Below are 22845 nucleotides of genomic sequence, written 5' to 3' on the forward strand. Positions count from 1 at the left end.
ATGCAGTACCACAGTTCCTCTCTTGGTACTCTGTCATAGGCTTTCTCTAGATCCACAAAGACACAATGTAGCTCCTTCTGACCTTCTCTGTACTTTTCCACTAGCATCCTCAAGGCAAATAATACATCTGTGGTACTCTTTCTAGGCATGAAACCATACTGTTGCTCGCAGATACTTACTTCTGTCCTGAGTCTAACCTCCACTACTCTTTCTCATAACTTCATTGTGTGGCTCATCAACTTTATTCCTCAATAGTTCCCACAGCTCTGAACATCCCCTTTGTTCTTAAAAATGGGAACTAGAACACTTTTCCTCCATTCTTCAGGCATCTTTTCGCCCGCTAGTATTCTGTTGAATAAGTTGGTCAAAAACTCCACAGCCATCTCTCCAAATTGCTTCCATACCTCTACCGGTATGTCATCAGGACCAACTGCCTTTCCATTTTTCATCCTTTGAAGTGCCTTTCTGACTTCTCCCTTAGTAATCATTGCCACTTCCTGGTCCTTCACACGTGCCTCTTCAACTCTTCCTTCTCTCTCATTTTCTTCATTCATCAACTTATCAAAGTATTCTTTCCATCTATTTAGCACACAACTGGCACCAGTCAACACATTTCCATCTCTATCCTTAATCACCCTTACCTGCTGCAGATCCTTCCCATCTCTATCCCTGTCTGGCCAACCTGTAGAGATCCTTTTCTCCTTCTTTCGTGTCCAACCTGGTGTACATGTCTTCATATGCCTCTTGTTTAGCCTTTGCCACCTCTACCTTTGCCCTACGTCGCATATTGATGTACTCCTTTCGCCTCTCCTCAGTCCTCTCAGTATCCCACTTCTTCTTCGCTAATCTCTTTCCTTGTATGACTCCCTGTATTTTGGGGTTCCACCACCAAGTCTCCTTCTCCCCTTTCCTACCAAAAGACACACCAAATACTCTCCTGCCTGTCTTTCTGATTACCTTGGCTGTCGTAGTCCAGTCTTCCGGGAGCTTCTGCTGTCCATCGAGAGCCTGTCTCACCTCTTTCCGAAAGGCCCCACAACATTCTTCCTTTCTCAGCTTCAACCACATGGTTCTCTGCTCTACCTTTGTCTTCTTAATCTTCCTACCCACCACCAGAGTCATCCTACACACTACCATCCTATGCTGTCGAGCTACACTCTCCCCTACCACTACTTTACAGTCAGTAATCTCCTTCAGATTACATCGTCTGCACAAAATATAATCCACCTGCGTGCTTCTCCCTCCGCTCTTGTAGGTCACTATATGTTCCTCCCTCTTCTGGAAATAAGTGTTCACTACTGCCATCTCCATCCTTTTTGCAAAGTCCACCACCATCTGCCCTTCAAAGTTCCTTTCCTGGATGCCGTACTTACCCATCACTTCTTCATCGCCCCTGTTTCCTTTACCAATATGTCCATTACAATCTGCACCAATCACAACTCTCTCGTTGTCTGGGATGCTCAGAACTACTTCATCTAGTTCCTTCCAGAATTTCTCTTTCAACTCTAGGTCACATCCTACCTGTGGTGCATAGCCGCTAACCACATTATACATAACACCCTCAATTTCAAATTTTAGTCTCATCACTCGATCTGATACTCTTTTCACCTCCAAGACATTCTTAGCCAGCTCTTCCTTTAAAATAACCCCTACTCCATTTCTCTTCCCATCTACTCCGTGGTAGGATAATTTAAACCCTAATCCTAAACTTCTAGCCTTACTACCTTTCCACCTGCTCTCTTGGATGCACAGAATATCAACCTTTCTCCTAATCATCATGTCAACCAATTCCTGAGCTTTTCCTGTCATAGTCCCAACATTCAAAGTCCCTACACTCAGTTGTAGGCTCTGTGCATTCCTCTTTTTCTTCTGACGATGGATCTGGTTTCCTCCTCTTCTTTGTCTTCTACCCACAGTAGCTGAATTTCCACCGATGCCCTGCAGGTTAGCAGTGCCGGGGGCGGGCGTTGTTAACCCGGGCCACGACCGATCCGGTATGGGATTCTTTAGATGAACGCTCATATTTATTTGGCACAATTTTTACGCCGGATGCCCTTCCTGACGCAACCCTCTGCATTTATCTGGGCTTGGGACCGGCCTACAGATTGCACTGATTTGTGTCCCCCATAGGGCAAATGACAGCTATGCTGATGACATGGTTATATTTATCAGTGTCTCCAGATACTGTAGCTCGCAGTTCTGAAAACGGGTTCAAATCCTAGCCCTGCCTGTGTTGAGTTTGCCTGTTTTTCCCGTGCCTATCTGAGCACTCCTGTTTCCTCCCACATCCCAAAATGGTAGGTTAATTGAAGACTCTTAATTGCCTGAATGTTTGAATGTATGTGTGAATGGTTGTTTTTTTCTATGTGCCCTGCAACTGGCAGGCAACCAAGTTCAGGGTGTACCTCACCTCTTGTTTAGAGACAGCTGGGATGGGCTCCAGCATTTCCACAACCATTGTGAGGATAAACAGCTCAGAAAATGGATGGATAAACACAAACATGCTGGAGAAAAAAAATACTTAATTTTCAATTGCACGATTAAACTGACATGATTTTCCCCTCTTTTCCTTGGAAGAAATCAAATCATGTTTTAGTTTAACACACTTTTGGAAAGAAGTAAGACAGGCTCTCGATGGACAGGAGGAGCTCCTGGAAGACTGGACGACTACAACCAAGGTGATCAGAGAGCCAGGCAGGAGAGTACTTGGGGTGTCTTCTGGTAGGAAAGGGGAGAAGGAGACCTGGTGGCAGAACCCCAAAATATGGGAAGTCATACAAGGAAAGAGATTAGCAAAGAAGAAGTGGGAAACTGAGCAGACTGAGGAGAGGCGAAAGGAATACATTGAGATGCGACGTAGTGCAATGGTAGAGGCAGTGAAAGCTAAACAAGAGGGATATTACGACATATACACCTGGTTGGACACCAAAGAAGGAGAAAAGGATCTCTACAGGTTGGCCAGACAGAGGGATAGCAATGAGAAGGATGTGCAGCAGGTAAAGGTGATTAAGGACAAAGATGGAAATGTGTTGACTGGTGCTATTAGTGTGCTCAATAGATGGAAAGAATACATGGAAAACTTGATGAAGAAAATGAGAGTGAAGGAAGAGAAGAATAGACAAGTGTGAAGGACCAGAAAATGGTAATGATTCGTAAGTGGGAAGTAAGAAAGGCACTCAAGATGATGAAAAATGGAAAGGCAGTTGGTCCTGATAGCATACCTGTGGAGGTATGGAAGCAATTTGGAGGGGTGGCTGTGAAGCTTCTTCAACAGAATATTAGCAGGCGAGAAAATGCGTGAAGAATGGAGGAGAAGTGTCCTAGTTACCATTTTATTGAACAAAGGTGATGTGCAGAGCTGTGGGAACTATAGAGGAATAAAGTTGATGAGCCACAAAATGAAGTTATATGAAAGAGTAATGGAGGCTAGACTCAGGACAGAAGTAAGTATCTGCGGGACACAGTATGTTTTCAAGCCTAGAAAGAGTACCACAGATGCATTATTTGCCTTGAGGGTGCAGTGGAAAAGTACAGAGAAGGTCAGAAGGAGCTACATTCTGTCTTTGTGGCTCTAGAGAAAGCATATGACAGAGTACCAAGAGAGGAACTGTGCAACTGCATGCGTAAGGGTGGTGTGGCTGAGAAATGTGTTAGACTAGTAAAAGACATGTATGAGAGCAGCAGAACAGTGGTGAGGTGTGCCGTCGGCGGAACAAAGAATTTAAGGTGGTGACAGAACTGAATCAGGCATCAGCTCTGAGCCCCTTCCTGTTTTGACTTGAAATACTTGGGGTCAACATTACAGAGCAATGGTGAGTGTGGTAAGGAGGTGAAGAAACGGGTCCAAGCAGGTTGGAACAGCTTTTGGAAGGTGTCTATTGTTATGTGACAGAAGAGTCTCTGGTAGGATGAAGGAAACGTTGATAAAACCGTGGCGAGGCAAGCAATGATGTACGGATTAGAGACGGTGGCACTGAAAAAACAATTGGAAGCAGAGATGGAGGTGCCAGAAATTAAGATGTTGAGGTTCTCTCTCGGAGCGAGCAGGTTGGATAGGATTAGAAATGAGCTTATTAGAGGGAGACCGAAAGTCCGAAGTTTTGGTGACAAGGTTCAGGAGAGCAGACGTGGATGGTTTGGACATGTCCAGAGGCGAGAGAGGGAGTATCTTTGTAGAAGGTTGTGGAGGATGGAGCTGCCAGGCAAAAGTGCGAGAGGAAAACCAAAGAGAAGGTTGATAGATGTTGTGAGCGAAGACATGAGGGCAGTTGGTGTTAGAGAGGAAGATGGAGGAGATAGGCTTAGGTGGAAAAAGATGACACGCTGTGGCAACCCCAAATGGGACAAGCCAAAAAGAATAAGTAAATAAATAAATAAACACACACACACACACACACACACACACACAGAGTGAAGAAAATAAGTATTTGAACACCCTGCTATATAGCATGTTTTCCCACTTAGAAATCATGGAGGGGTCTGGCATTTTCATTGTCGGTGTATGTCCACAGAGAGAGATGATCTAAAAAGAAAAATCTAATAATCACAATGTATGCTTTTTTAATCATTTATTTGTGTGATACAGCTGCAAATAAGTATTTGAACACCTGAAAAAAACAATGTTAATATTTGGTACATTCGCCTTTGTTTGAAATTAGAGGTCAAACGTTTCCTGTAGTTGTTCACTAAGTTTGCACACACTGCAGGAGGGATTTTGGCCCACACCTCCACAGAGATCTTCTCTACATCAGACAGGTTTATGGGCTGTCGCTGAGAAACACGGAGTTTCAGCTCCCTCCAAAGATTTTCTTTTGGGTTTAGGTCTGGAGACTGGCTAGGCCACACCAGAACCTTGATATGCTTCTTACGGAGCAACTCCTTGGATTTTCCTGGCTGTATGCTTCGGATCATTGTCTTGTTGAAAGACCCAGCCACGACCCATCTTCAATGCTCTGACTGAGGGAAAGAGGTTGTTCTCCAAAATCTCACAATACATGGCCACAGTCTCTCCCTAACACAGTGCAGTTATCCTGTCCCATGTGCTGAAAAACACCCTCGAAGCATGATGCTACCACCCCCATGCTTCACAGTAGGGATGGTGGTCTTGGGATGGAACTCATCATTTATCTTCCTCCAAACACTGTTACTGGTATTGTGACCAAAAAGTTCAATTTTGGTCTCATCTGACCACAAAACTTTCTCCCAGGACTCCTCTGTATCATCCAAATGGTCATTGGCAAACTTTAGACCGGCCTTGACATGTGCTGGTTTAAGCAGGGGAACCTTCTGTGCCATGCATGATTTCAAACCATAACGTCTTTGTGTATTACCAACACCCACCTTGGAAATGGTGGTCCCAGCTCTTTTCAGGTCATTGACCAAGTCCTTTTGTGTAGTCCTGGTCTGATTTCTCACCTTTCTAAGGATCATTGAGACCCCACGAGGTGATATCTTGCATGGGGCTCCACTTCAATTGAGATTGACCGTCATGTTTAGCGTCTTCCATTTTCTAATGATTGCTCCAACAGTGGACATTTTTTCCACCAAGCTGCTTGGCAATTTCTCCATCGCTCTTTCCAGCCGTGTGGAGTTGTCCAATTTTGTCTCTGGTGTCTTTGGACAGCTTTTGGTCTTGGCCATGTTACAAGTTTGAGTCTTACTGATTGTATGGGGTGGACAGGTGTCTTTATGCAGCTAACGACCTCACAGAGGTGCATCTGATTCAGGATAATACATGGAGTGGAGGTGGACTTTTAAAGGCGCACTAACTAGCTGATAGACACATATTCAATTACCCATTTGCAGCTCTATCACACAAATAAATCGTTACAAAAATCATACATTGTGATTTCTGGATTTTTCTTTTAAGATTATCTCTCTCACAGTGAACATGCACCTACGATGAAAATTTCAGACGCCTCCATGATTTCTAAGTGGGACAACTTGCAATATAGCAGGGTGTTCAAATACTTATTTTCTTCAGTGTGTGTATATATATATATATATATATATATATATATATATGAAGAATTCAGACGCAAAAGCAGATATATCCATTTTTATTGTACATGTAGATTATTTGATTTATTGTCTCTGTAGATTCTTTGACATTATATCTTATATAAATCAAAGAATCTCCAGAAACAACAAAAATGGACATATCTGCTTCTGCGTCTGAAATCTTCAATATACACACGGTATATATACAGTTCGCTGTGCCAAGAAGGTTGGGGAACATTGTTCCATGGCATTCTTAAGCAATTGAAACGACGAGACAAAAAAAAAATAAAAATAAATAAATATATATATATATATATATATATATATATTTGTCATCTTACCACAGGATGGTTGACAAGATATCGACAGAGCTCTCCTATGTACTGCACCACTGTCACATTATATTTGACACAGTCTTTCCAAAATTGACTGGCTGAAAACTTCTTCTTTAGGACACAAGTTGCACCTTTGATGCAAATGAAGAAAAAAAGAAGGTAGCAGCATCAGTCACCAAAAGACACAAGTAGGATAAGTGATTCAGAGGGTAATTTTCTTATAATTTGATCAATAATATGAAGAACTTCAAATTAAATCAAATTCAGTTTTTTTTAATCCCGCCTTGATTTTGTATGGTTAAATATGTTGAAACAGATACGATTCAAGTCTTGTTTTGAAAACTAAGTAATGCTAATTACTCAAGAAACCCATCACACTCCCGTCTTTATACAATCGTAATAATGGTAAATATATGCAATATTTCTAAAACCTTCACAAATTCATACATTTTGATTCATACATATAAAATAACCATTTATTTTACTGTCTGGTATTGTGTAACTGCAAAATTGTTGCCTCATTCTGGCACCTCTGCTGACAGATACCTCTGATATATTACAGCGACATAATGAGGCTCTCTCCAATGCCATTAACAGTTAAGACGGTTTAAGTCAGTAATTCACAAATTTTTTTGCATCTCCCCCCCTTTTTGGTGGAGAAATTTTCAGCCCCCGCTAATTTTTTTGTACTGCTCTTCCATTTGCAAACATAATTTCTTGGAAATCAACAAAAACATGAACAACAACTGGGTGTAACTTAATGAAAAGTTTTCATGGTAGTTCATGGTAGCACCGAACCCGCTTCCAAGGGTGCACACCCACCAGATTGAAAACTACTGGCTTAAGTGACACGAAAAGACCGTTTGTCAAAGAACCAATAAAAGGAACGCTGAAGAAACTAAGATGCATTTGTATTATTTTTCATGGAAAAGACATATTCAGCAATAGGAGAAAAAAATATGCAGACAAAAATGTAATTTGTTTCATCATAAAATATTTTGCAAATCATTGAAACTTCTTTTCAGACACTTAATGGTGAAGATATTTTGTCCTGACAAGTTTGGAAAAACAAGATTTGAGAATAATGATGTTTTGACGGATAATAACTACTAAAAATGTAAATACTCATCCATTTAATTTTACCGCTTATCCTCACTAGGGTCACGGGTGTACGAGAGCCTATCCCAGCTATACTGGGACAAGGGATGAGGTACACCATGAACTGGTCGCCAGCTAATCACAGGGCACATACGAACAACCAACCACTCACACTCACACTCACATTCACACGTAGATTAAATTTAGAGTCTTCACTTAACCTATCAAATATGTTTTCGGGATATGGGAGGAAACCGCAGTACCCAGAAATAGCCCAGAAGGCGAGGGAGAACATGTAAATTCCACACAGACAAGACAGGATTTGAACCCCAGTTCATCCAAATTGTGAGGCAGATGTTCTAACCAGTCATCCACCATGCCATTCCTATCATTAAAATGAACCATAAAAGGTCATCATATCTACAATCGATTCAAGATGGTCAGACATCCACCCATGTGTGTATTTTCTGTATCGCTTGGCCTTGATTAGAGCCATTAGTGACATGGAGCCAATCTCAGTAGATTTGTAAATGTGGAAGAATAAAAGGAGCACTAGGAAAACATCTCGACAAGCACCACTACTGCTACAATTATTTGTTTGATTGCACTAATTTTAGTTCCTTACGGGTAAATAAAATTTACAGGCCAAGTGTCATCCCAATAAACATTCTAAAATAGATATTGTAATGAAAAATACATACAACATTATTCACTTCAATGTCTATACGAAAAAAAAAATATGAGCGGAGAGTGCGTCATTCATGCGCAAAGTTGTGGAAGTGTCATTCTACGATATCCAAGTGGTCACCATATTGGCTCCATCCTCTGTATGTGACGTCACCCGGACATTCGGCTATAAAAACATGCGGTGCACCCTAACTATGGGAGACGAACACGCCCCTTCTGACACGGAAGCTCTTTTTGAAAAAGAGAAAACCACACGAGTGAAGTTACCGGGACAATATTACACAATTGTTTCGAGCCATATTCAGATGATATGCGATCACGGCCAAACTGCCTCCCATCTGATCGGAGATGAACCATTGCGGCTCATCGCAACCGGCCGGTGTGGCTCATCTTCAGCGCCGAGGTGGCTAATCACGGAGCCAAGCCGTGCTGCTTTAGGGGGTTGTTCATAGCCGCCGCAGTACGCGATGAACAACACCGTCGAGCCGGGGTGCTTTACTGCGTTGTCGCCAAACGGGGCTGAGTGAGCCAGAGCCGAGCCGTGATGCGCTAGGGGGTTGTTCATAGCCGCCACAGTACGGGATGGACAACACGTCGAGCCGGGGCGCTTTACTGTATTGTGGTCTCACGCGGCTGAGTGCTGCATTGTGGCAGCATTCTTCAGAGCCGCCACTGTCCGAGAGTCCGTGCGCTTCGCTGGCGAAGCGACACAGCAGCCTGACGCCGTCCGATGTGCACATCGACACATTTCATACGCGGATCTTTTGTTATGTTATAAGAGACCGATTATGTGGTCCGCCCTAAACCATTGGTTTTTTTAGTAGCTGTATACACACCTACCTGTCATTTGGAACCCACGAAGCTCTCGTCCTCTGCACCCGTGCAATCCATTTTTACGACGAACCGGGTCTCTTGCAAACTCATGAAGGGTAAATCCATTCTCCCGAGTGTTCAAGGAATGTCCAGCAATGCAACGAGCCGGCATTTTGGCTAACACGAAGGAACAACAAGCTACCTTCCCGGAGGTAAAACTAATGGAAACAAACGAGTCCACGAGGGGGCGGGTCTGTCCTTTACGTCACGTCCTGCTTCTTCTCAAAAACAAATCCCTTGAGAGGATTTTCATGGCGGGAGTTATAAAAAGCTGTATACGTCAAAAACAAGTTTTGTGGTCAAAAAACGCATGGGTCCATGTCGGCTGCCATTTTTTCATTAACAACGTACTAAAAATCATGCATTTCATGACATGGCACTTTAAACAGATGTATATTTCATTGGGGTGGCATGGTGGAGCAGCTGGAAAGCATTGGCCTCACAGTTCTGAGGACCCAGGTTCATTCCCTCCCCTCCCTGTGTGGCGTTTGCATGTTTTACCCGTGTCTGCGTGGGTATTCTCTGGGCACTACAGTTTCCTCCCATTTCCCAAAAACATGCAACATTAATTGGACACTCTAAACTGCCCGCAGGTGTGATTGTGAGTGCGACCGTCTGTCTCTCTCAATGTGTCCTGTGAATGGCTAGCAACCAGTTAAGGGTGTACCCTGCCTCCTGCTCGTTGACAGCTGGGATAGGCTCCAGCTCTTCCACGACCCTTGTGAGGACAGGCGGCTAAGAAAACAGATGGATGGATATATTACATTGCAAACCACACAGAGAAGTGTACCACACACATGCAGGCATGCAGCAAGAAATGACATACAGTGATTGCTCAGATTTTGCATTCTATTCTGAGTTTCTTACCAAGTTGTATGCATCCTCCAATGCCTAACAGCGAAGCTGACATGTGGTAAAGAGGAAGGGTGATGTATATGATGTCACAGGATGTAGCTCCACACATGTGAAAAAATGCCATACTCATAATCGCTTTAAGATGACCCACACGGGCTGCCTTTGGTGAACCTGACCGTGAAAGGGACATGCTGTAATTTAGTGCTGACATTAACAGTTTCAGTCGTGAGTATTATGCTTAGCGTATAAGAGATAACATTCAGGATTGAGTTCCACACTCTTGAGTTGGAAGTTGAAGAGTCTACAATGCTAACAAAGACAGGAAAAACAGGCAGATACTGTAAGATGGATAGATGTATCGTATAAGGTACAGTGACCTTCAAAAATATTTATACCCCTTTAAACTTTTTCATATTACAACACCAAATGCAAATTTATTTCATTGGGATTTATTTCATGTGATAGGCCAAGACAAAGTGGTGCATAACTGTAAAGTGAAATGTAAAGGTCACCATATTTTTAAAAACTTTTTACAAAAAAAAAAAACAAAAAAAGTGTTTTCTGCAAAAGTCACCTCTGACCCTTGTCAATAAATTGTAGGATTACCTTTTGTGATAGAACTCTAGAAGCTTTAGACATTTTTTTTAAAAATACATTCTTGTAGCTCAAGGCCCACCAATTTGAATGGATAATGTCTGTGAACAGCAGTATCAAATTTTGCCCAAGATTCTCCATTGGATTTCGGTCTGGACTTTGCCAGGGAAATTCCAACACAGGAATATACTTTGATTTATTCTATTTCATTGGAGAGTTGGCTTTGTTTAAGGTCTTTTTCCTTGTGGGAGGTGAAACTTTTCCCCAGTTTGAAGTTTTTGCTGATTCCAACAGATTTTGACCCTAGTTTGCCTTGTATATTGCTTGATCTACCTTCCCTGTTCATGCTGAAGAAATGCATCCCGACAAAATAGACATTTCAATTTGTGACAAAAGATAGAGAAGTCGAAGGGAAATGAATATGTTTGCTAGCCACACTTGTGAGACCATATAATACACTACATAAAATACAGTGCTTTTAAGTTAAACAACATCTCTAAAGAAACTAATACTTATTTTGGAATGGATACAATATTCATGCAAATACCTGTGGTTCCTGATGTAAATATGAAGAGGAAGTTGGACTTGATGTCAACTTTAAGTGGCCCACTTTTGTTTTCCGTCGACATGTTTTCCACTTTATCGAGTAAACTGATGAAACCTTTAGAAAGTGATGAGTGATGTACTAACCACACCGATATGTTGTCCTTCTGTAGATCGGGCAGCACCACCTCTACCAAATGATCTAAACCTATGTAAACAGACACAATGAGCCAACCCGTTATTATTATTTAGATTACTCAAATACCGAAGTGTTGACGTTCTAAATAAATAATAATTTCCCAATACATCTAAACAGCAAATGCAAACTGTATGTGGGAAGGGTAGGGTGATGGAATCAACACATGATGCTGATGTCATCAATGGTGATGCAACGATATTCTCTGATCAGTGCCTCGACCCGACCACTATTCCCGGAATAAAACGCTAAATATGGTCTGATGCTACTTTGCTTGTCACGAAGGTCCCTCTTGTTCTTCACCTTTGATGCTGGACACCCACTTGTTGTACTGTAACCTATTCTGCATTCCTCATATGCATTTTGCAAAGTTTTAAAAAGGTTTATTGCTGGTTCCCCTTCCAAAACAAGAAATTCAACTACAACTCTCTGCTTGTGACAGGAATCCAACAGTAACCTAATTTCCAAAATAACTGACAGGAAGAGGGCTGCCTTTAACATGCATCAATTCATCCATTTTTTTTCTTAGCCACTTATCCTCACAAGGATCACTGGAGTGCTGGAGCCTATCCCATCTGTCAACGGGCAGGAGGCAGGGTACACCCTGAACTGGTTGCCACCCAATCGCAGGGCACACAGAGACAGAAAACACCCACTCACAATTACACCTAGGGGCAATTTAGAGTGTCCAATTAATGTGAAGAACTGTGAAGCCAACGCTATCAAGCTGCTCCACTGTACTGAACTCTGTCTTTACAAAGAAAAGTATTCAGACTAAAAAAAAAAAAAAAAAACCTGTTAAAAATCCCCAAACTAAATTTAATGAAATGAGCTCATTACTTTTTCATAAACAAGGGAATTTATAATGAAGTACTTCAATTGTGTATATTACAGGGTAACAAAAAACAATCACTGAATTGGAAGAAATATCCTTCATCAAACGGTGTGGAATAAACTACATCGGAATTTATGTGAAGGTTCATTAATCTCAGGTCACCAAATTAGAACGCAAAACACATCGTTAGAGTAAACATGGAATACCTGCTCCCACCACAAGCGTCTTGGCTTCACAAGTGTGAATGCAGTGAAGCAGAGATTTGCCTTTAGTGTTGGTGTTCAGAAAGGCGACTTGACATCCCAGTTTGCACAGTCCCAGCCAGACACAAATAAAATCCGGTTCGTTGCACATCAATAGAGCGACAGGAGTTCCTTGTTTCAAGGACCTCTCCCGGAAAGCGTTCGCAAACTTGTTACTTCTTAAATTCACGTCCTGGTACGTCAGGCTCTGGTTTTCGAAGATAATGAAAGGCTTATTTGGGTTCCGATTCGCCTGCAGGAGAAAGCAGTCCAAATATGTGATGACTCCTTGCTGCATGTGGGCTTGCAACGAGTTGCTGTACATCCGGAGTTTCAAATAATACATGAAATCCGCCCATAAAAAAGGATTACATATCTTGTGGTACAGAAAAAGACCCACCAACGCCGCTAAAATACTGGTAACCACAACAGTTAGCATCTTGTTGTTAAAATCCAACTCATGTAAAAACTGTTGCAAAACATTTGACAAACGGCAGCAATGAGTACAAGAAGGCGCAGCTATTGGCAGTCACAGCAACCTATCAGCTGTCACCATGGAAAACCAAAGTCTTAAAGTCGCCATCGGGATTCCAATAAACAACAAATATTAAATCGGACAAAAAAGGTATAATAAATATCCCTCCATCCATTTTCTTAACCGCTTATCCTCACGAGAGTCGCGGGAGTTCTGGAGCCTATCCCGGCAGTCAACCGGCAGGAGGCAGGGTACACCCTGAACTGGTTGCCAGCCAATCGCAGTGCACATCGAGACAAAGCCGCACTCACAATCACACCTAGGGGTAATTTAGAGTGTCCAATTAATGTTGCATGTTTCTGTGAAGTGGGAGGAAGCCGGAGTGCCCGGCACAGAAAAAACCCACCCAGGCACGGGGAGAACATACAAACGCCACACAAGGAGGGCTGGGATTGATCCTGTGTCCTCAGAACTGCGAGGTCAACGCTTTCCAGCTGTTTCACTGTGCCACCATATAATAAATAATAAAGACACAAAAGGACACCCGGCCGTGATAAGGATTCCAGTATAATGTTTATGATGTGTAAAGAAACCTGCAGAACAAAAAACAAAACAAACAAATACACGAAAGACTGTCTTGCAGGGGTATCAACAACCTTTTATGGACAAGCCCCCAGCAGATGCACAGGGTGTGGGGTAATGCAACACACAAGCATGAATATACAAACTACAAATTAATAATACGATAATTATAATTGTTTATATTATACATATTTATATATTATACATAATAATTGATTTTTAATAGGTTTTCTTTGACAGATTTAACAAACATACACTATTACACAAAAGTAGCTCAATATTAAGTTACTTCAAATGGGGTGAACAACTTAAGAATATAAATAAATCTTGGCAGGAGGCAGCTTGGTGAAGCAGCTGGAAAGCATTGGCCTCACAGTTCTGAAGTCCCAGGTCCGATCCTGGACCTGCCAGTGTGGAGTTTGCATGTTCTTCCCTTGCCTGTGTGGGTTTTCTCCAGGCACTCTGGTTTCTTCCCACTTCACAAAAACATGCAACATTAATTGGATACTCTAAATTGCCCTTAGGTTGGATTGTCAGTACGGCTGTTTGTCTCGGTGTGCCCTGCGATTGGCTGGCAACCATTTCAGGGTGTACCCTGCCTCCTGCCCGTTGACTGCCGGGATAGGCTCCAGCACTCCCTTGTGAGGATAAGCAGCTACTAAAATGCATGGATAGATTTTTGGCAGGTGTTGACGAGGGCAGGCGGCTGTCTTGCGCGAGAAGCTTTAATACCCTGGTGAGAGTGTCCAAGCACTGGCCAGGCTTTTAGGCAGGTGGTAATGAAGGCTGATCTGTGACAGGTGCTCAGGCTGGAAAGAGAGAGAGAGGGAAGGTTGAGAAAGAGAGGGGGGTATGCACAAAGCCTACCTGTAGGGCACAGCCGCTAATCACATTATACACAATACCCTTCTTCTTCTTCTTTTGGCTTGTCCCGATAGGGTTCACCACAGCGTGTCAGTCAATACCCTCAATTTTAAATTTCATCCTCATCACTCAATCTGATACTCTTTTCACCTCTAAGACATTCTTAGCCAGCTCTTCCTTTAAAATAACCCCTACTCCATTTCTCTTCCCATCTACTCCATGGTGAAATAATTGAAACCCTCCTCCTAAACTTCTAGCCTTACGCCCTTTCCACTTGCTCTCTTGGATGCACAATACATCAACCTTTTTCCTAATCATCACGTCAACTAATTCCTGAGCTTTTCCAGTAATAGTCCCAACATTCAAAGTCCCTACTCACAGTTGTAGGGTCTGTGCATGCCTCTTCTTCTTCTGTCGAGCAAGCCGCTTTCCTCCTCTTTTTTTGTGTTCGACCTACATTGACTGAATTTCGACCTACCCCTTGCAGATTAACAGTGCCGGGGGTATGTGTAGTTAGACCGGGCCACGGCCAATTCGTTTGATGAACGCTCATATCATATCATCGATGAGGGAAAATAACACTCTCGACCATGGGTGCACAACATGTCGATCGTGATCGACTGGGAGTTTTGGTCGATCACGTGACAGCGTGCCAACAAAAAAAAAAAAAAAAACAAGACGTCAGCGTAACATTCATCTCATCGCTTGTTTCAGGTGTGGCAGATATGTCGATCGCATGCATATAAAGGCACGTTCTAACAAGCTGGCCTCCTATTTATGGTCCCTCTAGCTTTTTCCACAGCAGTCACGGTGATGCGCCGCATCCCCCCCATCGTTAGATCGTGGGGGGCTGGCTGCTTCAAAAGTAGATCTTGGGGTAAAAAAAAAAGTCTGGGCACCCCTTCTCTGGACCATTGTAAAACTGTTATATTTCTATTAAACACGCATATCATGCAATTCCCCGTGATCCCGAGGCTCTTCTGATCACTGCTTACTTTACTTAATACCTATATACAGGCAAGCACTTAAAGGGCCACTGTCATGAAATGCATGATTTTTAGTATGTTATTATTAAAAAAACGGCAGCCGATATCGACCCATGCGTTTTTTTCACCACAAAACATGATTTTGACTTATACAGCTTTTTGTAACTCCCGCCATGAAAATCCTCTTGAGGAATTTGTTTTTGAGAACAAGCAGGAAGTGACGTACAGTGCGGTAGCGCACTCAAGTGGACTCATTTGTTTCTATGAGTTTTACCTCCGGGAAGGTAGCTTGTTGTTCCTTCATATTAGCCAAAATGCTGGATCGTTGCATTGCTGGACATTGCTTGAACACTCGGGAGGATGGATTTACCCTTCATAAGTTTGCAAGAGACCCGGTTCGTCATGAAAAATGGATTGCATGGGTGCAGAGGACGAGATCGTTGTGGGTTCCAAATGACAGGTAGGTGTGTATACAGCTACTAAAAAAAAATCATAGTTTGGGGCAGACCACGTAATCGGTCTCTCATAACGTAACAAAAGATCCGTGTACGTATGACAGGCGTGCTAAATGTGTTTATGTGCCCGTTAGACGGCGAAGGCTGCTGCATTGCCTCGCCAGCAAAGGAAGAACGCTGCGGACAATGCTGCACTCAGCCACGTGCGATGACAAAGCCATAAAACCCCCGGCTCGACGGTGTTGTTCATCGTGGACGGCTGTGAACAAGACTTTAAAGCAGCCCGGCTCGGCTCTGTGATAACCCACCTCGGCATCAAAAATGAGGCACACCGGCCGTCTGTGATGAGGCCCGATGGCTCATCTCCACCTCAGAAGTGGATCAGACGGGGAGGCGGTTTGGCCATGATCGCATATCATCTGAATATGGCTCAAAACAATAGGGTAATATTGCCCCGGTAATTTCACTCGGTTGTGTGATGTTCTCTTCTTCTGTTATATCAGTTAAAAAGTGGATAAATGAGGCAAAATTAGAACTTCAAAGTTCCTGTGACTGCACAAACTGGAGTGTCTTTGAAAGTTCAGTGACCAGCCTTGATGAATTTACAGATATGATATTGAAGTGGGGAAAGGGTCCTCAACAATCGCATGAGAAACCAGCTGACAAAAGAAATTAACATTGCAAAGAAGGACGATGCAGCTAAACTGCAAAAACATCTTGGCACAAATGACTCCAAATCAGTCTGTCACGGAATACAATCGCTCACAAATTACAAGCGATGCTCCCCCCAGTAGAAAACAAGCTAGCTGACGTCCTCAATAGCTTTTATAACAAAATTTGAAAAGAACTATTTAATTCCAAACACCCACCAAGTCGCAACTCCGCCCACTCAACTATTTAACATCCATGAAAGGGACGTGAGGCAGATCTTCTAACAACAAAAGATCAACAAAGCGCCGGGCCCAGACCTTGTGTCCTCATCCTGTCTTCACAAAGATCTTCAACAGGTCTGTAGAACTGTGTGAAGTACCAACTTGCGTCAAACGCCCCACCATCATACCGGTCCCCAAAAAACAGCAGTCTCAGGTCTTAATGACTACAAGCCTGTTGCCTTGACATCTATGGTCATGAAGTCCTTTGAAAGCCTTGTACTGGACCACCTCAAGAGCGTCACAGGTCCCCAGCTGGACCCACTGCAGTTTGCCTGTCGAGCTAACAGGCCTGCACATGATGCCATCAACAAGGGTCTGCACTTCATCCTTGAAGATCTCGATTGTAAGGCAACCTATGCAAGCATCCTGTTCGTGGACTTCAGCTCTGCATTTAACACCATCATCCCTGAAATCTTCTCCTCCAAATTTCTCAAGGTCAGCATCTTGCCTTCCAACTGCCGGTGGATTGAGAACTTCCTTGCGGGTAGAACACAGCAGGTGAGGCTGGCCCCTCATCCACGCTCACTATCAGCACCAGGGCACCTCAAGGTTATGTCCTCTCCCCTATGACGTTTTCGCTCGACATAAATAACTGGACCTCAAGGCACCCGGGTCTTAAACTCCTCAAATTTGCAGATGACACCACAGTCTTCGGCCTCATCAAAGATGGCGACGAGTCTGTGTATTGACAGGAAGTGCCAAGACTGGAGCTTTGGTGTTTGGCGTTGAACACTCTAAAGACTAGAGATGATTGTTGACTTCAGGAGGCATCCTTCACCACAGCTGTCCCTGACGCTGTCCAACTGTCTTGTGTCAACCGTTAAGACCTTGAAGATTTTGGGAATTACAGTCTTACAGGACCTGAAGTGGGAGACGAACATCAACTCAGTTCTCAAAAACGCCCAGCAAAGGATGTACTTCTTGCAGCTTCTGAAGCAGCACAGCCTCTCACAAGAGCTGCTGCGACAGTTCGACACAGCATTAATTGAATCTGTTCTGTGCACCTGCAGCACAGTCTGATTTGGGGCTGCCACAAAAATGGACAAACTCCAACTGCAATGGATAATCAAAACAGCTGAACGGATTGTCGTCACTACTTTACCCACCCTTGAAAACTTGCACGCCCCTTCAATTAAGTCCAGAGCGGGCAGGATCCTTTCGGACCCTCCACATCCTGGCCATCAGCTCTTCCAGCTCCTTCTGTCGGGTAAGCGCTAGCGATCAATGCAATTCAAAACAAGCAGGCATTCAAACAGTTTTTTCCCTCTGGCAATTACAGTGAAAAAAACGAGTATTTTAACACCCTGGAATATTGAAACTTCTCCCACTTAGAAATCATGGAGGGGTCTGCTTGGCAATTTCTCCATAGCCCTTTCCAGTCGTGTGGAGTTGTAAATGTTGTCTCTGATGTCTTTGGACAGCTCTTTGGTCTTGGCCATGTTACAAGTTTGAGTCTGACTGATTGCATTGGGTGGACACATGTCTTTATACCATTAACGACCTCACACAGGTGCATCTGATTCAGGAGAGTACATGGAGTGGAAGTGGACTTCTAAAGATGGACTAACAGGTCTTTGAGGGTCAGTATTGTAGCTGATAGACAGCTGCTCAAATATTTATTTGCAGCTGTATCACACAAATCGTTAAAAATCATACATTGTGATTTTTGGATTTTTCTTTTTAGATTATCTCGCTCACAATGGACATGCACCTACGATCAAAATTTCAGACCCCTCCATGATTTCTAAGTGGGACAACTTACAATATAGCAGGGTGTTCAAATACTTATTTTCTTCACTGTATGTTGATAATCTTTTATTTCCTGAAAACCTTGAACACTGTTGACATGGTTTGAATGAAAGAAGCACATGTCGTTCTTATCTAAAAATATTTTACTATCGCACATTGTTTGACCATTCTCAACTAGGAAAACAGGATAATATTGTGTACAAATGGTGACACGGTCCATTTCTTGCAACGTGTTGGCCTCACAGTACTGCAGATCCATGTTAAATCCCAGCCCTTGCTGTGTGGAGTTTGCATGTTCTCCCAATGCTTGCGTGGGTTTTCTCCGAGCACTCCACTTTCCTCCCACATCCCAAAAACTGCAACATTAAATGGACACTCTAAATTGTGAGTGCAGCTGTTTGTCGCTATGTGCCCTGCAATTGACTGGCAACCAGTTCAGGGTGTACCCTGCCTCTTCCCTGTTGACAGCTGGGATAGGCTGTAGCACTCCCGTGAAACTTGTGAGGATAAGCGGCTAAGAAAACAGATGGATGTATACAAACCTTTTATTGATTTATATGTTTGTTTGTTCATTTATTTATCTGTGCAGGGTTTTTAATTTTAATGGAATACTACATATTATTAAAACAAGCAGTATTACATACTAGTCACCGCACAATGGAAGACCTGTTTGCAATTTATCAAAAATAATTTGTGCACCATGAAATACAGTCAAAGGAACTTGTGCTTTATTTACACATTTTTTTCTCATTTTATAAACTTTGAACCTTATTTTTCTATATTGATTACAGATGTTGGAGGAAGAATCTTCTGCACAGCAGGTTGACATCAAACCAACAGATGCTGAATTTCCTTCTTTGGTCCATTCCAAAAGTCGCCAGATTGATGAAGTGCCTGTTCGAGAAAATGGAACACATATCTTTCCGACAGCAGAGAGAATGCAGCAACATGTATTTCAAGCTCAGGTGTTCTCAAAGTACTCTTATAATAGGGTTATAATAATTCTGTGCATATGTTATGTAACATATTTATACTACTATACTATAAAATATGAGCATACAGTTCCATAAATATGCTATGAATCGAGTTCTGTGTTGTGTGTTTACTTCATATACATCAAATAAATCAACATTTACACAAAGGAAAAAATAAACATCCTGCTATGTGTTTGTATAGGTTTGCACCATTTACATGCACACCTGTGGAAAAAATAATAAATAAAAATCTGTTCACATTCTCAAACTTCTACAGCTCAAAGACCCAAATAAGTCTAGTAAACAGAACCATCCACCCCATTTACATTTGTGTTTTAAGCATTTATTGCTCAAACAAAACCACAGAATACCGGTTTACTGCTTTCAATCTAAACTTTTGCGGTTTTGCTCATGACATCTTGGAAAAATTGTGACTAAAATGGGGTTTGGACAGGTCTGGGTACTGTCTGGTTATGGCATCATTTTAACACGTGAAATTATATTCATGGTGAAGCAAGATATCACCAGCTATTCCTCTCAAATTAACGTAGCAACATTTTAAACAGATTTCGTTCATTAAAATCCTCATTTGTGAAAATATAGCAACTTAAACTGTGGACTACGTTCTCAGCTTCTGTGTGTTTTGGTGCAATAATAAACAAGCCTTGTACACACAAAATAGTTGTCGTGGTTGTAGGATTGTTGCGTACCAATTCACTAAATACATGGCATTTGTATAATTATTGTATAATTTCAAAACAAGATGGCATTTGTATAATTTCAAAACAAGACCACGTGGCCGGATTCCCTTCCTGACGCACCCTTCTCAGGGAGTGGAGGAGGCCCCAGTGGGATACGAATCCACAATCCCTGGTTTACCAAACCCATGCTCTAACCACTGAGCTCCAGGACCTCCTCCAGAGCAGGAGGACCAAAAACTTTATATACACATTCAGGATATTGGTGCCATTACTATTTATCAGTTTATGCCTAAATAAACAAAACAAATTCACAAATACTTAACAGTCCCGTGATTCCAAAACAAGATTGTCTGCCTAGCCGGGTCTGACTGCTGGGTTGCCACCTTCATCACCAACAATTTCGAACGAGTGTGTTATCTAACTGGCCCAAATTGATAACCTTTAATGCCTTTTTTATAGTTCGTATTCTTCACCGTCTGTCACAGAATAGTGTTCATCCCGCGGAAACTTCATTATCCTTCTTGCAATGGACTCCAATGGCCAACATGATGTTGTCACTAGGTCTGACGTCACATCCCTTCTCGGGTTTTCCCGCTTCGTTTCCATGTTTTTCCGGCGAATCCAGCAATGTGCAATCATTTTTTGCCGATAATCGAAAAATATTTTTTTTTCCTTCATCACGGATTTCAGATTCAAATTCAGCATTAAAACTGTATAATATTTGCAAAAGGTGCATTGAAGACCTTCCATACACTTTAAGATGGAGGTGGGACTGCATCAGGGATCCGCTCTGAGTCCCTTCATGTTTGCTGTTGTAATGGATAGGCTGATAGATGAGGTTAGACTGGAATCCCCAAGGAATGTAATGTTCACAGATGATATTGTGTTAGAAAGATGGAGGATGCACTGGAAAAGAGAGGAATGAATAACAGCTGAAGTAAAACAGGATATGTGCGTGAATGAGAGGGGTCGATGGGGTAGAGTGAGGCTCCAGGGAGAAGAGATAACAAGAGTGGATGACTTCAAATACTTGGGTTCAGCAATCCCGAGCGATGGTGTGTGTGGTAAGAAAATGAAGAAACAGGTCCAAGCGGGTTGGAACAGCTGGCGGAAGGTGTCTGGTGTGACAAGAGTCTCTGCTAGGATGAAGGGCAATGTTTATAAAACAGTGGTGAGGCCGGCCACGATGGACGGAATAGAGACAGTGGCACTAAAGACACAACAGGAAGCAGATAGAGATAGCAGAAATGAAGATGTTGAGATTCGCTCTAGGGGTTGGATAAGATTAGAAATGAGCTCATTAGAGGGATGGCCAAATTTGGATGTTTCAGAGACAAGGTTCGAGAGAGCAGACTTGGATGGTTTGGACATGTCCAGAGGCAAGAGAGTGAGTATATTGGTTGAAAGGTTCTGAGGATGGAGCTGCCAGATAAAAGAGTGAGAAGACCAAAGAGAAAGTTGATGGATGTTGTAAGGGCATGGATGAGAACAGTGGGTGTTAGAGAGGAAAATGCAGGAGATAGGCTTACATGGAAAAGGATGACACGCCGTGGCGACCCCTAATGGGACAAGCCGAAAGGAAAAGAAGAAGAACCATGTCATCATCGGTGCCATCCATGACATTTGTGAGGTAACGCTTTTTGAATCCCAAGACTTTTGGTTCCGTAGTGCAGCCTCTCGCCCTCCATTCGGCTACAATCTGTAGCAGCTTTCCTGTGGCGTCAGGTCGCTATCAAAACAACGAGAGCTCAAATTTCGTAGAAATGAATGTCATGGGGACATTAAAAAAAAAAAAAGCAAGCATTTCAATTGTGTGCGCCCACCTGTTTTTTTTTTTTTTTGCCCACTACACTCCTACTACGTAGTTTGAGCTCACGTTGTTTTGATAGCGACATGAAGCCTCTGAGCTCTCGTTGTTTTGAAATGCCGCGCTGCTTCCGGATTGGAGTGATGACACGTTTCTTTTCAAAGCAGCTGCACAACTAGTCGTTGTCGTCGACATTTTTTGGTCTTAGTTTAAGTTAAAACATATTCACATGCAGTTGTTTCTCATGTTTGGTGTAGTAGCAACAAATATGCTATGCTAACGATTGTAAAATGCCAAGCTCTCGTGAAGAGGTCAGAGAGCAAGGGCTGGTGATATCTTGTTTCACCATAAATATAATTTCATGTGGTAAACTGATACCATAACCAGATAGTACACAGACTCATCCAAACCCTATTTTAGTCCCAATTTTCCCAAGATGCCATGAGCAAAACCGCAAAACTTTATACTGAAAGCTGTAAACTGGTATCTTGTGGTTTTGTTTGGGCACTAAATGCTTAAAATACAAATGTAAAAGGGTGGATGGTTCTGTTTACTGGACTGATATGGGTCGTTGAGCTGTAGAGGTTTGTAAAGGTGAACGAATTATTTATATATATATTCTTAATTATATTCACAGGTATGCATGTAAATGCTGCATTCCTATGCAAACAACAGGAAAGCTTTTGTTGCCATGAGAGTCAGCATATTCACCAGAAAATGGCAGTTTATCCAGACCATCAACAGTGCATGACGGTGGACCCAAGATTTATTGCCAGCTGTCTGAACACATGGGCACTGGAGGTTGCCTTTTTACAATTCAGGAAACAGTATTGGCAGCAACTGGATTTTTCACAGCACGAGTAGGGGCTAATTTAAAAATTAGTATTTCTCCTAATCAGCCCACCTTTTTGACATTTACACTCATCCATCCATTTTCTTCATCGCTTATCCTTACGAGGGTTGCGGAATTGTTGAGCCTATCCCAGCTGTCGTCAAGCAGAAGGAACTGGAGATCCCAGAGAAAACGCACGCATGCACGGGGAGAACATGCAAACTCTATAC

At 42.6% G+C, this 22845-nt stretch overlaps 1 protein-coding gene across 2 annotated transcripts in view; it reads right to left on the minus strand.

Annotated features, from left to right (window-relative positions):
- The window catches only part of LOC133490846 (long-chain fatty acid transport protein 6), a 44346-nt gene extending 31403 nt beyond the window's left edge, over nucleotides 1–12943 (minus strand). For both annotated transcript variants that reach the window (XM_061801412.1, XM_061801413.1), the window contains exons 1-4: nucleotides 12223–12943; nucleotides 10990–11193; nucleotides 9861–10019; nucleotides 6342–6466 (exon numbers count right to left, since the gene is read on the minus strand). In XM_061801412.1, the coding sequence (XP_061657396.1) occupies nucleotides 6342–6466; nucleotides 9861–10019; nucleotides 10990–11193; nucleotides 12223–12697 (963 nt within the window). In that variant the 5' untranslated portion in view covers nucleotides 12698–12943. The remainder of the gene's footprint in view (nucleotides 1–6341; nucleotides 6467–9860; nucleotides 10020–10989; nucleotides 11194–12222) is intronic.
- Between the last annotated feature and the right edge of the window lie 9902 nt (nucleotides 12944–22845).

Source organism: Syngnathoides biaculeatus, chromosome 17, assembly GCF_019802595.1.
Source record: "Syngnathoides biaculeatus isolate LvHL_M chromosome 17, ASM1980259v1, whole genome shotgun sequence".
In the NCBI taxonomy this organism is placed as follows: Eukaryota; Metazoa; Chordata; class Actinopteri; order Syngnathiformes; family Syngnathidae; genus Syngnathoides; species Syngnathoides biaculeatus.